General features: G+C 39.2%; 1 protein-coding gene and 1 long non-coding RNA gene across 3 annotated transcripts in view; one reads left to right on the top strand and one right to left on the bottom strand.

Annotated features, from left to right (window-relative positions):
• The window catches only part of PAXBP1 (PAX3 and PAX7 binding protein 1), a 33,005-nt gene extending 18,554 nt beyond the window's left edge, over positions 1-14,451 (bottom strand). Inside the window, exons 1-8 of the mRNA XM_006741710.3 lie at positions 13,955-14,451; positions 12,353-12,481; positions 8,139-8,315; positions 6,787-7,008; positions 5,910-6,013; positions 4,681-4,898; positions 3,963-4,152; positions 201-324 (exon numbers count right to left, since the gene is read on the bottom strand). Coding sequence (XP_006741773.2) covers positions 201-324; positions 3,963-4,152; positions 4,681-4,898; positions 5,910-6,013; positions 6,787-7,008; positions 8,139-8,315; positions 12,353-12,481; positions 13,955-14,444 — 1,654 coding nt within the window. The 5' untranslated portion in view covers positions 14,445-14,451. The remainder of the gene's footprint in view (positions 1-200; positions 325-3,962; positions 4,153-4,680; positions 4,899-5,909; positions 6,014-6,786; positions 7,009-8,138; positions 8,316-12,352; positions 12,482-13,954) is intronic.
• Positions 13,762-14,810, top strand: part of LOC115943768 (uncharacterized) — a 32,415-nt gene continuing 31,366 nt past the window's right edge. Inside the window, exon 1 of one of the 2 annotated variants that reach the window (XR_004078366.2) lies at positions 13,762-13,833. This is a non-coding gene — a long non-coding RNA (uncharacterized LOC115943768). Of the gene's footprint in view, positions 13,834-14,507; positions 14,607-14,810 lie in introns of those variants that run through there. The other variant, XR_014138934.1, reaches the window with a different exon arrangement.

Below are 14,810 nucleotides of genomic sequence, written 5' to 3' on the forward strand. Positions count from 1 at the left end.
TTGAGCTCCTTTGCGAAGCTGTATTTTCTTAAACACAATCCAAGGACATGCTGTTCAAGTTTTAGAACTACCTGACACAAGAGCAAGGAAATGTTTCTTTAAAAAAAAAAAAAAAAGCTAAGCTCTCTAATTTTCAATTAGGCTGCACTAAGTAAACAAGGTTGTTTAATGAATAATAAAAACCTTCAAGATGGACTGACTTGAATGGCTTGAAAACTCCGAAGATTCATCTTTAATATCATCTTGTCGTCTTTGGACAAGGCGGGAAGCTCGCTGTTTGTACAGCTGATGTATTGCTGATTCAAGTTCATTAATCAGTGGCACCTGTAAAAATACAACACACTCCGTAACACCAAACTCCTCAGTTGCTTCCTTAGTTGAGGGTTCCGTACTATTTCCGGATTTCTGAAAAAGTACCCTCTATGGACAGAATAATCATGAACTCCCAAAGGGACACAAATTACAATTCAGTTTTATGATGTTAAGGAAACATCTCTTCTTTTAATCCATATATAGAGCTATAATGTCCAGTGACTAGTTATTGGAGTAAAAGTTTGGTTAGGAAACTTAACACTTCAGTATTAGTAAAGAGAGCAAGTAAAGAAATGTCAAAAACTGTAGTGCTTTTCTTTCAGAATAAAGTACTTGCAAGTCTTTTAAAGTCCATTTTTAGTTTTCCAGCAGCATGATCTCCCTCAGAATTTTTGTAGCTTAAAATAAACCATTACTGCCGTGCAGTACCAAAAAAAGGCAAGGGCTCCACGAGCAGGTAAGAACGGGAGTCAGCGAGCTGCCCAATTCTGGACACTTAAACTGCTTTGCCACTTGTACATACCAAGTCTCTTACAGTAACGTAGTAATGTCACACTATATTACAGCTTTATTACACATTCTTAAATGTGAACTGCCTTCACTTACATCAGTAAGGCAAATAAAATTTCTAGCTTTCACTAACCTAATGTCAAGATCTCAAACTCAGAAAGCTAGTAAATGTTTAAGTTTTTCCATATTTTATAATAAAATAATAAAATTCATCACATGAATTATCAGTTTACAAAGTCAATGAATTTTTCCAGGTTAATATCCACAGCTAAGCATTCACTCAGTTCATATAGAGTACAAAAGCTTATAGAATGAAACCTAACTTAAAAAAACTGAAAACTTTCTTTTTGTCAATATCTTATATTATAACCAAATGCTATGAAACTTTCACAAAACACTAACAACCACTACACATACCTGAGGAAACCAGAAATTCTAGTTTCCTGATGGTTAGTGCAAATGGAAAACACATTATTTAGAGTTTGGGAACACTGGCACCAAGTGTTATAGCAGCTTCCTGAACTGAACAGACTGCAAATGGAAAATAAAAAAAGGCAGGTGGAATTCAAAGATGTCTGTAATAAAAGCAATTTTATACACTTGCATGATTCTGTTGAAAAAGTAGCAAATGTTCACAGAAAGATCAAACTGATGGAGTTATTTCAATCTCTAATATGCCACACCATGGGCAACAATGTCCCCAAATCTGCATTCTTAGACAGCTGAGCCCACAGGCTCTATCTTTAAAATTTACAATGAGTGATTTTTTTTTTTTTTTTAAAGCATTTAGTGCTGTATTACTGTGACTTACACTTCCCCACCCCCTTATTTTTTTCACACCACACAGGACGAAAGACAAATGTACCTATGTACCTAAGGTGCATTCTTTCAGTCCCGGAGACTGTTAACATTCCTCTCCTGTAAGAGCTGCCCGCCTAAGGTTGCATCAGCCAGAATTTAATTATTCAATTTATAGTTAAAATTCTGATAATGTAATTTTTCTGTTTAGGTAATTGGAATTCCTTTCAACAAAGCTGAGAAAATTCTGAATAAAAACCTTCAAACACATTCTTCAGCTCTCTTTCATGTTTCTTAACAATATTGATTTGTCTCAAGAGTATGCACCACGACAATTTCTTTACCCTCTCCAAACTCAAAACTGTTCTTGACTTTTTATTTCAAGACCAAATTTAAGGCGAAGAACACAAGAAGGAAGATGACTATAGGGAAACAAAACAATGGAAAGTTAAAATGATCTTTAAATAATTAAAAAATCTAAATTCAAAACTACTTAAACTTTTATAACAAAAGAAAAAAAACAAAGAAATGTTCATCTTTCTATGGCCTTACCCTAAAACAAATTTTTATAGTATAAAATATTCAAATGTATCCAATTATTCCTAAATATTTCCAAGGCGACAATGACAGTATTAACTTAGAAGCAGTCTCTTAATAAAACTCAATGCATATGAAAATGTCAACATGAAATAAAATACTCATCCTTAAAAGGATTATCTACCTCTGTAAGTGACTCTGTGAAACCACATTAGCACATTTGAAGTGATTTCTCGAGGAACATGGTAATTGAGATCAATAAAGTATACTACTACTTGTTTTTAAAAACAGCAATTGAAAACTATATGAACTAGACGTCCTAGTAGTCTCTTTAATTCAAGAATGATATAATCTAGTTGATCATGTCACTGTCAATTTTTAAGAGTTAAGCTTAGAGTTACAAGTATGTAAGTTTACTAAGTTCTAAAGCAAAGGCTCAGATACTTCAAGGAAAAAACTCGACAGGGACAAAACTCACTTACAAAGTATGGTTTAAGACAAAGATCCTTTCTCCAGTCACAAAAGGTTATTAGATCAGCTCCCACCATGTCCACTGGGCTCAGAAGGGCTTTATTAATAGGAAGGACACAATCACCAGCTCTGACACCTATGTCTACTTTCCACCTGGACTCTAGCCCCCTGCAAAGTCAAACCTAGGTTTCTTTCCCATCCTTGTACTTGTCGCCCTAAGCCAGTGATCTGCCACAAGGGCTATCATAGCTCAGACTACAGTTGCTTCTCCAGGAATCTGGTGGTAAGACAAGAATGTGATAAACCCTACAGATAAGACTTGGTGAATGCTGTCTCAGCCTGCATCTGACCACAGACTGGCTAGAACCATTAAGACCCATGAGGAAGACAGTCTAGCAGTGTTCTTTTGTGAGTCTTTGGCTTTAGGGTATTGAAGTAATCAGCAGAGATGATAAAAATACTCCTTCAAACATACTAAGCTTACAGATTCTATGTTAATCCACACAGCCAAGAAAAAGGGAAAAATGTGCCTTCTAATTCTGTATCACTTGGAAGTTTAGAGACAGGATATTCAAGATTTTCTTTTTCTTTTTTTAAAACATAAGGCCACAAAGTCCACAAATGCTTATAAACCAATGTACCAATTACATTTATCTTGAAAAAGAAAAATCAATTAAGAGGTCATTTGAGAAGGGGATCCTATGTGCAGCTAATTTAAAAAATGCAAATAAACGGCACAGTAGAATGTAAAAAACTATTCCAAGTGACTAGCATACAAAAAAACAAAAAACGAACTTGGAAGAAATGAGGCCTTCAAAGAAATTAAGACCAATGTTACGGTTCCTGAAATGGATGAAGCATAGGCTTATTTAGATGAAAACTATCAGCAGCGATGGTGACCAACTTTATCTAGAGTTAAAAGAAAAAAAAAAAAACTAATAAAATTTTGCAAGTTTATGCCTATTTGGAATTATATGTAGAAACAGTTTAAAGATAAGTTTAGACCTAAACTGTAAAAAAGAAAATTCCACCAGAGGAGTACCTTATATTCTAATATTTCAGGGCAGGCCAATAATCTACCACTATATTAAGCACAACTTGCCAAAGTCTTATTTAAATATGCTCTATCTTTTTTGTTTTCAACAAAGGCACTATGCCGCCCCCAAGATAGAATGCCGCTAGTGAAGTGAAGAAAATGGAGCATGGCTTTTCATCACTTCTAGAGCTGAATGCAGTGGATATTTTCTGAGGAATACAGAAATGATCTACACAAGGCCGTCTAGACCTCCCTAATTTTGCCTTAGTCAAAGAGATTAATATTTTTGCATTCTTACCTTTTCACTGAAACACTCAAGCAAGTCTTGGACATACCCTCGCATTTCTTGCAAAAATTTATACCGTTCACCAATACCCCCAGAAGACCCTTCTAATCTTTCAATAGCCCTGGTAGAGTCCACTCGGCTTTGCAGATGTTTCTCATGCTGCTGTCGATTTGTTTTGTGCAGTTCTTTCATGGAGTCCAACCTTAAGAACACAAAAGGATAAATATAACACATTTACATCCAAAAGTCTATGCTGTCAGGACTCTTGCAATATTATAATAATGCATTTAGTTCCACTATTAGAATATAAAAATACTTGGGAGTGGCATCTTTTCATCTGTACTGCTTTTTTCTCAAAAAAAAAAAAAGAAAAAAGAAAAAAAAAAGGCAGTTTACAGACTTCATATAAAGTTATTTGGTGGGCTAACCAAAATCTGTTTCGCTTTTCCCCCCATATCTTGACTACACTCTTTCAGAGTCCAAGAGGTACAAACTCAGAACTGTCTTCAACAAGATCATGGAGTGGCATTTTTTATAACTTTTCGAGGCTTCCACAGAAGTAATCCAAGAAGGTAGCAGAACAAAGTATGAAGTCATCTTCTGTTTAGCTTTTGAAGATGGGCCAGTGAATCTTCTTTGCCGATATTCTGCATCTGCTACCCCAGACTACATGTTGCCTGAGGGAACAGAAAGCTAGAGGACAGGTCTTTAAGAAGTTGATCTGCCCTACCTGTCTTTAAGCTGTTTCTTTACCAAATCAATAGTAACGGGAGTCATCTCATTACTGGGAGTTTTGAAAGGGACTGTATTATCTGTTTTTTGAGATTTGGCATCAGATGATCCATAGGCAGTATAACTATAAGGAATGCCATAGGATGAACCATAAGGCATCGTCTGGTAAGTGTTCTGGTAGTACATATTCACTTCAGTGGGCTGACTTGCTTGAACCTAGAAAAGAAATGGGATATATATGAAAACTAACAGTTAAAACTGTAATATCATGCCTTTAGGGTTAAAAAAAAAAAAAAAGCAAAAATTATACCATTTTCCAAATACTACATTAATTAAAATAAATAACTGCAGAGTTCTTCAGAATCAAGTAAAGGTAGGGCTGGATGAACATTCTAACTCTTGTGGGATTACTGGATTCATTTCTAATAATTTTCAGGAAAACATAATATCAGAGAAGTTTAGAGTTGGAAGGGACATAGGAAATAATCCAAGGCCACCATGTTATCAATGGAAGAGAACAAATGACTTGTTCTAAGTAGAGAATAAATAGATAAGCGGCGACTAGAGACTGCCATCTAAGTACCCTATTTTCTTAACATAACCCAAACGTGTGCAAAATTCTGTGTCAAACACCAGTAACCAAAATAGTTTACATTTACACAACACTTCCACTGTTCTAGTTAATTCCATAAAGCAAACTGTTGTAACTATTGAGGAATAGACTTTCCATCTAGAGTAAGTTTTCATATCACAGAGAAATCCATTTTCCACAGAATAATTTCTGAAGTCAGAAACAATAAGCTCTACAGGAAAGAAAGATTTTATCCCAACAGTGTTTCTCAAGTTCAGTGTGCATCACGATGACCCGGGATGGGTGGCTGGGCGCCCCCCAACCCAGCTTCTCATTCACTGGATCTCAAGAGGGTGAGAGTTTGCATTTCTAACAAACTCCCAGCTGCTGCTGCTGGTTGAAGGACCACCCTGAGAAACACTGATCTAAGAAACCAGAAAATTTTCCATCATTCTGACTGTAAAAAGCAAAAGATAATACAATTTCTTTTAAAAGCTTATTGGATATAGAACTTTATGTAATTTTCTTAATTACGTTAGTTGAATGAATGACAAAGATTCAATTCAACGTGCAATATGTTTTTAACTCAAGAAAAGAGGCAAAAAAGGTTTTTCATTTACTTTTTAATTTTTGAAGTGAAATCCTTCAGTTCTTACCTGAGGGATATTAATTCCTTTTCTTATCTGCTCCTGTTCCCATCGGCTGAGTTCTTCATCTTGTTCTCCAGCTACTAAAGCATCATCATCACTCCCCTCGATGCCTACAGTCATAGCAGCAAAGAAAATTAAATACCAGAAAAGCAGGGAGGGAAGAGATGCTAACCTGGCACTTCACAAAAATTAAGCAAAACTATTGGTATTAATTCAGTCTTACTAAAATGTCTATCATGATCTCCTCTCCTTTGCTACTCCTGACCTTGTTTGTCTTAGCCGCGGTATCCCTTGAAGCAAAAGGCAGTATTATGTAACCCTTAAATCCTTAGGAGGGTTTCCTAATCTGTGAGCTTGACATCAAATCAACAAAGGGAAGAACAAAACCTACAGGCCTCTGAAGAATGTTAAGCTGATTATATAAATTTATGCATGTAAAGTGCTTAACACAATACTGCCTACTCAGGAAGAGCTCAATAAATATTAGCTATCACAATCGTGCTATAGTTTTAAAAAAAATTCTAGTAAGACACTTGTACCCAAGCAAAAACAGTCCTCAAACATTAAACATAGTTAAGTAAGAGGCACCTGGGTGGCTCAGTCGGTTGGGCGTCTGCCTTTGGCTCGGGTCATGATCCCAGTGTCCTGGGATCAAGCCCCACGTCGGGCTCCCTGCTCAGTGCGGAGTCTACTTCTCCCTCTCCTCCCAGCCCCTGCTCTCTCTAGCTATCTCTGTCTCTCTCTCAAATAAATAAATAAAATTTAAAAAAACAAAACAAAACACAGTTAAGTAAATGTGGGTACTTTTTGTTTGGCTATATTTAATAGCAAATCATATTTAATAGCAATGCACCAGGCTTACTATCCTATTAAATCAAGTTACCTATTTCCTCTGCAATTTTCTGTCTTTGTGACTTTTCTTTCACAGAAAAAACTATGCGGCGTTTCTCATCATCATCCTCATCATCGCTGGCATCATTCTCATCTTCTCTAACAAGGCGGCCTTTACCAGGCTCACTATCATGAGGAGTGAAATCTCCTAGTTCTCGGGCCATTTGACGCTTTTTCCTTGCAGCATGTATAAAAGCTGCATCTGGAATTTCTCCTGGAAACATACAGTAAGGATTATAAAAGATGGAGTTTTTAGGGTATAAAATTTCTAGTTTCTTGAAAATATGAAGGGTAAAATAATCTCACCAAGACAGCCTTGTCGTAGTGATGGTCTAATGTTAGTTGCTGGTGCCCCCTTCCCAAACTGTGCCTGTAGTCCAACTGATTTATTCTTAATTTAGCTTAAATGGAAACTAAAAGTCACTAAGGACACTAAAAATATATATATAATGACAATATGTATGAGAAAGAGGGGACGGGAAAATCCACCATAGCAACTTTATTTTAACTGTAATTTTTTTTCATTTTTAATAAACAAAAGTAATCAAATCATGTTACTGAACTAGAAAGCAAACAAAAAACAAAAAGGTGCCCACAAACACACCTTAAAAAACCATTATAGCATGTTTCTGTTGCAAATAGTGTTCAGTTCACCTGTAAGCATACTGAATATATTCTGTAGTAATCTTGCCTCATACTAAAGCTTTGTAAGTTTTTTCCATGTTGCTGTTTGGCATAACCATATTCACTGAACAGATAAAGCATAACCTACTACATGCTCGAATTGACTTTTCACCTACAGTAAAAATTAAGGCCTTGCTACTTATCTAATGTTATTTTAATAGCTTTAGAATATCCCATCATGTAAATGTACCTTAATTTACCGAGCTGTTCCTCTCCTGCTAGACACTTTTTCTAAGCATTTATTTACTGGAAAACTGACTACCCAGTGAACAGATCTGCAAACTATTTCCTAAAGAAAAGTAAAAAGGAAGAGAGTGTGGGCATAAAACTAATAGCATCATACTTTTGCTTTTAGTAGCATTTCTAAAAATGTTGAAGTCTTAATCTGAAATACATTAAAAAAAGAGAAACTTTAGTACCATTTATCCATTTACTTGAGGCCCCCACATTTGCTCTGATAACAAAAGTTGCCTGTCTGAGAATGAACTTGGAAAATTGGAAAGTTTCTAGTTTTCTAATTTTATTTGCAAAAGAAAACCCTTGGCTTCAAACGGATGTCATAAGAAAAACCACTTAGCTAACTCCTTCCTTCACCATCTTTCCACACGGCCCCTCCTTGAGGGAGTCCTTCATTTCTGAGGAGTATTTGCAAGTACACACCTGGACGGAGAATGTTCAAAGAAGATAAAGCGTTTGAAAAGGCTCCACCAGCTTTTGGCTTTTCTTCCTCCTTCTCACTTTCCATATCCATTTCATCTTCACCGTGTTCACTGATGATAACCCCATCTTCTTGACTGGTGTCCTTAACATGTCCTGTTTTGTCCAAAGGTGGTTCGTCTACATTTGTGAAAAAAGTTATTAAAATATATTTAAAATAGAATGCATAAATCAGGTAGGCACCCTTTTATTCGTTTATAGGCTTAATTCGTTTAAGTTTGAACTATTTTAATTATTTATAAAAAACTCAAACCACTGATGTATGAAAATGAAATATCCAACAATAGGCATTAATTGGGAAGTAAAAGTAATATAGGGGTCACAGGGCTGCATTGGAGGCTCTGCTCAATTCCACCTTGAGTTCACTTTATCAAAATTTTACTACATTTATCAAAATTAACTGTTTCTTCCTCTAAACTTGCACTGGTTAACTGTTCATACCTCTTTGAATCATTATTTCATTTTATATCAGCATTTCATTAAACTCGAAGCCCCTCTGAGGCAGCTTTCTATCAAGAACAATGTTTATGGACCACATAAACCTCTCTGCAATGAATACTTCAGGATTATCTTCTTAGTTCATAACCATTTGTCATCCATCACCTGAAGGGGTTAAGACCCAAAAGTCACATTTATACAATGCAACTCTGACCCCACTGCCATGACTCAATGTTCAAGAGTGGATTTGTGACCAAAGCAGACACAACCTGATTCTCTTTCCAGGAACCTGGAACTGAGACAGCGAGACAAGTCAGAGACCAGGTGGCACTAAAAACAACCACATGTAAACCCGGAAGGGAGCTGTAGAGTGCCATATTCTGCCATATGGACAGAGAGAGAGCTCCCTAATTCTGAGGCCATTCATAAGACCAGTTGCAACACTGCTTTCCTGCCACTGCATTCCAGGAGGCACCACTGTATCTTTACAGAGCTTTACGTTCCTTATAACTAACTAGCCCCACTGCACCATCAGTCCCAGGCAAAAATCAAGAAAATCAAAGTGTTTTTCACCTTGAGCACTGAACCTGGCACGCAACAGGCACAATGAATATAATGAAATAGTAAAAGTTTATTCTAAATATGATATTCTTCTCTTGTTTCCCTAGCATGTTCCCCTCCCAAAAAGCGTTTCAAAGATTCTCTATTCATCTCAAACCATATTCCATTCCCCTCAATAAGAATCCCAGGGATAATACCACTCCCCCATATACACACTTTTAAGTTTACTAAGATTCAAGTCATTATGTCTTAGGCTCCTTAGTCTTCTCATCTACCATCCTATTTCATTAGCCACAGCCTTTCTTCTGAAGCGCATTCTGATGCTATGAGATTTAAAAATTCACCTTATCAGATACAGTTACACAGGAGTTAAAAACTACCCAAGAATCGGAGTCAAAAACTACCCATTTCCTTCTACTCTAAACCCACACTAAATCGATGGCTTTCAATAGAACTGTGAAAGGTCTACCAGACCAAATACGTTCAGGTAATGATTTCCGCAGATTTTAAAAGACTAAGCAAATACATTTTATGATTGAACACATACAAGTGCACAACATGGTTACAGTTGAATTTTTGTCAGTGGATATGTATTATCCTTCCAGATGTCTTTGTAAAAAGAGATACTAAATAACCTTTCTCTAGGCTCCTCTAGGACCCTCAATTTCTTCTACTACCACATCAGGAAACTTGTTCTCATGAACATTCTCTTTACCTTGAACTTGATCAGGCTCTCCGTTGCCTTTCTTCTGTCTACAAACACAGTTTTCTCCTTATTGAAAAACTTCTCCTTGATCCCAATGGTCCATCTAGTTACTGTCCTCTACTTCTCTCTCTGACAAACTTCTGGAAAGCAGTGGACCTGCTGACTTCTACTTCATCACCAACTTGTGCCTCAACCTAGGCAAATGGCCTTTGATTTCTCTCAGTCCAAGCTCCCATACCAGCTAACCCAATGGCTGCAGCTACAACAAATTCATACAGTATCGTTGAGCAATTTAGCAAAAGATGTTCCTTCATCCAAACAGATACAGCTTGGCTAGTGGACCTGTCTCTTCTGCCAGACACCCTCCTCCAGAAAGAAAACAACAGCAACCCTGCCAATGGCCTCTCCTTGGTCCTTTCTTTTCCTCACTTTTCTGGTACTTTCTCATTCAAATGAGCATCGTCATCTTGAAACTTTTCCTATCTCTTCTTTGGCCTTTATGATTTTATTTAGTAAATCCTCTTCTCTATGTGTACACTTATTAAAGGTAGAAGTCTTTGTCACAAAGATCACAGGTCACAGAAGACCTCATAAATCCCAGACTTGCTTCCATTTCTAAATGGTCCTTTCTCACTTCTGATCTTTCTTGCACTATTATACTGCACACAGTTGGTTCTCAAAAGATTTGGGAAAAAAGCAGTTTCCTAGACTCCAAAATAATTGGTTCCCCTAAAAATACTCCTCCTCCCACCTGCCTTCCCTATTTCTGTATATAATACAGCATTGTTCTCTCAGTTGCCATGTCACAAAAGTTCAAAATTTGACTGTTTTTTTAAATCCAATAGTTAAAGCATATATCAAGCCTACCAATTTTTCCCTTGGAATGTTTTTCAAATAATCCTTTCTTTCCATTTCTTCTCCCACACCCACAGCAAATATTTTTAACTCATCCACTATTTCCCACTAAGTCAGGAAAAGCCTCAGTCTCACTCAACTAAGACCTTTTTAAACTCACTATTAATGATCAAAGCTGGCCCTTGATTTTAAACTGTTTTAAGTCTCCAATCTCTCCTTGTGCCAATCCATTCTGCATGTTAATACCAGGTTAAGGTTTCAAAGGGCATTTATCATGTCACCATCTTGGCAAGCCATCCAACACAGCAACTCTAAAACCCTTATTGGATACTAAACATCCTTCAAAATCTGTCAACAATGTACCTTTCACCCTAAACCTCTACTTCCTCTATAAATCATCCACTTTGACCTGACAAATATATTTGCTCTTACCTTAGTCACTTTAATTTTTGATTATACACCCGTATCTTCCCTCTCCCATCTTCTGGAATTTAAATGATCAAAAATCCAGTTTCATATTCTACTTTATCTTTGAAGCATTCCTTCTCCTGCCTCTAAAAAAATGCAGTTCCCCTTTAAACCACTCATTGGACATTTGGCCAAACATTGGGTCCAATTATACATTAATGATGCTGTCTCCAAAATGAGACTGTAAATTTGAGATATAATGACATACTTTTTCACCTTAAGCCTTTGGCTGAGAACCCGTGAAATAATAATTCTATCCTTAATTCCATAGAATAGAAAGATTCAGCATTTGCATGAGAATAATTCAGACCACAGTATATTATAATGGATCCACTTTCCTCCAAGACAAATAACTTCTTAAAATTGTTAAGCTTCAGTTGTGAAAGGGTGTTGAGAAATGTCTGTACAATGTAGGCAGGGGCCTCACACTGAGGAGTCTTCATCCATAGGGCTGCTGAATGAGAAAGTATTATCAACAAACATTAAAACAAGGTTCCTAAAGTTCTGCAAGAATTAAACCAACTGGGGAAATACCACCAAAGAAATGGAACACCTGTCTCTATAAAATACAAGTACAGTAATTTACACAGTACTATCTCAAACAGGAATAAATCCGTGTCTCAGGCTTAAGTGGGAAACTTCCTTTCTCTGGTTAACAGCAGTCTGAACACTAGCAAGAAAATTGGGGGAGGATTCAGGTGCTACAGCAGAAACATTCCAGTGGCAAGGATTCTGTCTTTTTTTAAAATCCATTTACTGGGATGCCTGGGTGGCTCAGTCGGTTAAGCGTCTGCCTTCGGATCAGGTCATGATCCCAGGGTCCTGGGATCAAGTCCCGCATCTGATTCCCCACTCAGTGGGGAGCCTGCTTCTCCCTCTGCTGCTGCTCCCCCTGTTTGTGCTCACCCTCTCTCTCTCTCTCCAACAAATTAAAAAAAAAATGCATTTACTGTGCAACTGTGTTAGAATTAAATAACAGAACTGTATCAATATTCAATGTGGACCTTTGACAACAACAGAATCAACTGAACAAGTTCATGATATATACAGCAAATCCATTCAATCAATCCTTGTGAGAAAGAGCTTTCATTTTGTTGTTTCAAAAGAATCCTATAAGTTTGGTACTTACTGTCTGCTGATGAATTGAGTTCTGTTTTAATCTTCGATTTTTCAAGATCTTCTTTATATTCTTTCTTAAGTAATTTTACTATTTTTTTGCTGTAACTTGATTTCTTCACTTTGAAAACTTCTTCATTTTCTTAGAAAAGAAATTAAATGAAGCTGTAGCAACCATTTCAGACAGTATTTTCCCTTCTAACTTTCACATGGTCTTATGTGCTTTTCGCATTCATCCAAATGGATACTCATACACCCCAAAGCATTACATAATTTGAAGTTATTCCAAATCTGTCATAGACTCTCAAAAGCTGTCAACTTCATAAATTAACCTCACATAATGCAAATTTGAGACTTTTTAAAAGGCATAACACTTGCGACTACACAAAGTTTTCATATGTCCTATTGTTCTCCTCAGGAAGAAAACAAAATCACTGAAAAAGCACTTAATTACTTTATTATCAGAAAAAAAAAAATCCAAAGTCAAAAGACGTTCGGTAAGAGAGCTGTCAGGTCTGAATAAATCTATAACCATCACAAACTGACATATATTATTTCAAGACTAAGCTGAGAGCAAAGCACTTTTCAAAAATAAGTTTTGGTATGTATCCACTGTCTGATTTGAAAATTTTAAAGTCAGATACAAACACTTTACCAAATAGTTTCTGCATCATTATCAAAAAAAAAAAAAAAAAGAAAAAAAATCTGGCTGTGGTCCTCTCAAACAAAATAAGAAATAACAAAAAGGCCAAAGAGAAAATGCCCACCTTCCTGGAAGGATGAGAGCATCTTGCATCAAGATACAAGTGAGATATCCAAAAGTCTTTCTTTTTTTAATAACATGCACTTAATTGGGTTACATAAACACACATGCAACTGGTCGGGAAGTTAGATTTAAGGCTCATATATGATCAGAAATCTAAATCCACTGCAGCTTAGCCTCTCACAACCGTTTGGATAAAATGCCTTCAATTACTATTACACCGTCTCTCCTCATTGTCCAAAAATCAATGCGAGGAAAGCCGTGCATCTGTACCCCTATTTATTTTCATGGAGAAACCGAGGCTCCACGTTTGCAAGGGACTGGTCCAAGGTCACTCATAACCAGAGCTTCAACTCCGGGGATTCTGTTCCCAGATTTAGGATTCCTCTTTACAAATCCAGCCTTCCTGGTCAAGGATGTCTGGACAGATCCCCCAAGAGGCGTGGGCACACTGACCTGCAGAGGACTCAGAGACCGTGCCGAGAGCAGACAGGGAACCCAACTCAAGTTCACCCTGAAACACACCCGCCAGGAAAAAAAGCAGGACAGGGAACACTGAATTCCCACTTGATAAACTCAGAATGACGGATGTGAGCTTCTGCCCCACAGAGCAGGAAACGCACAGGAGGACGGTAAGGAGGAGGCGGTAGTTAAGAAAAGGCTGGTGGCTGCGCGGGAACGCGTCCTCCGCCGGGAGCAGAAGGCCGGAGGCGGGGAAAGATGTGCAGCAGGTCGGGCGCGAAGGGGCTCCTTTCTGGGCTGCGGGGGCTGGGCGTCCAGGGAACGCGAGGACTTAAAGTGGGGGCCCAGGGTAGGGATGCTGGGGTCTGGGGTCCGAAGCGGGGCGGTTACCTTCCTCCTCGTCCTGGAAGCTGAGCAGGCTGGCCCGGGGCACCTCTTTGTTCTCTCGCGGCCTCTTGCGCGGCTTCAGCCCATTGCCCGGCTCCGCGCCGCCGGGGAAGCAGCCCCCGGCCTCAGCCCCGGAGCCCGGGGTCAGCGCGGAAGGCGGCGGCGGCCCCGGGCCCTGCAGCGACTCCCCCCCAGGGGCCCTGTCGCCGCAGCCGCCAGAGCCCGGTTCTTCGCCGGTGCCCGGCGGCGGCAGCAACGGTGGCGGCTCCTGCTCCTCATCGCGCTCTCGCTCCTCCTCCTCCGAGTCATTCCGCTTGCGCACGTTCACTCGCCGGGCCTTTCGGAACATTTCCGCGGCTCGCACGGCGGTCTCACACCCGCTCTCACACGGCGGCCCCGGCAGCGGCAAGCTCGCGACGGCGCACGCGCGCACTCCGGGGCTCCAGCCGGATCCCGTCTTCCCTCCTTCTACCGCGCACCACCGAGCGCGCATGCGCTCGCACCCTCAATACGTGGAGAGATCTCCGCGCCTCTCGCGAGAACGTCAGCTTTTTGCGCTGTCCTCTGTCGGCGTGGAGGACTGTTGGCACGGAGCTCTAGGACTCTGGCGCTATCCCACGGGTCACAAAGAGGATCATAGAGACGAGAGAACAGAGTAAGCTCGGTCGTGCTACGGCCGACGGTACTGCAGTGCGTCTTCCGCACTTACGCAGAGTAGTCAGTCAAGCGAGGAAACCTCCGGCCAAGCTCTGGGACGGGCAAAGAGAGGAGGAGAGGAAGGAGGGGGAGGAGAGGGAAGGAGGGGAAGAGAGGGAAGCGGGGGGAGGAGAGGGAAGCGGGGGAGGAGAGGGAAGGCGGG

This window comes from Leptonychotes weddellii, chromosome 1, assembly GCF_054177405.1.
Source record: "Leptonychotes weddellii isolate Sample4059 chromosome 1, ASM5417740v2, whole genome shotgun sequence".
Taxonomy (NCBI): Eukaryota; Metazoa; Chordata; class Mammalia; order Carnivora; family Phocidae; genus Leptonychotes; species Leptonychotes weddellii.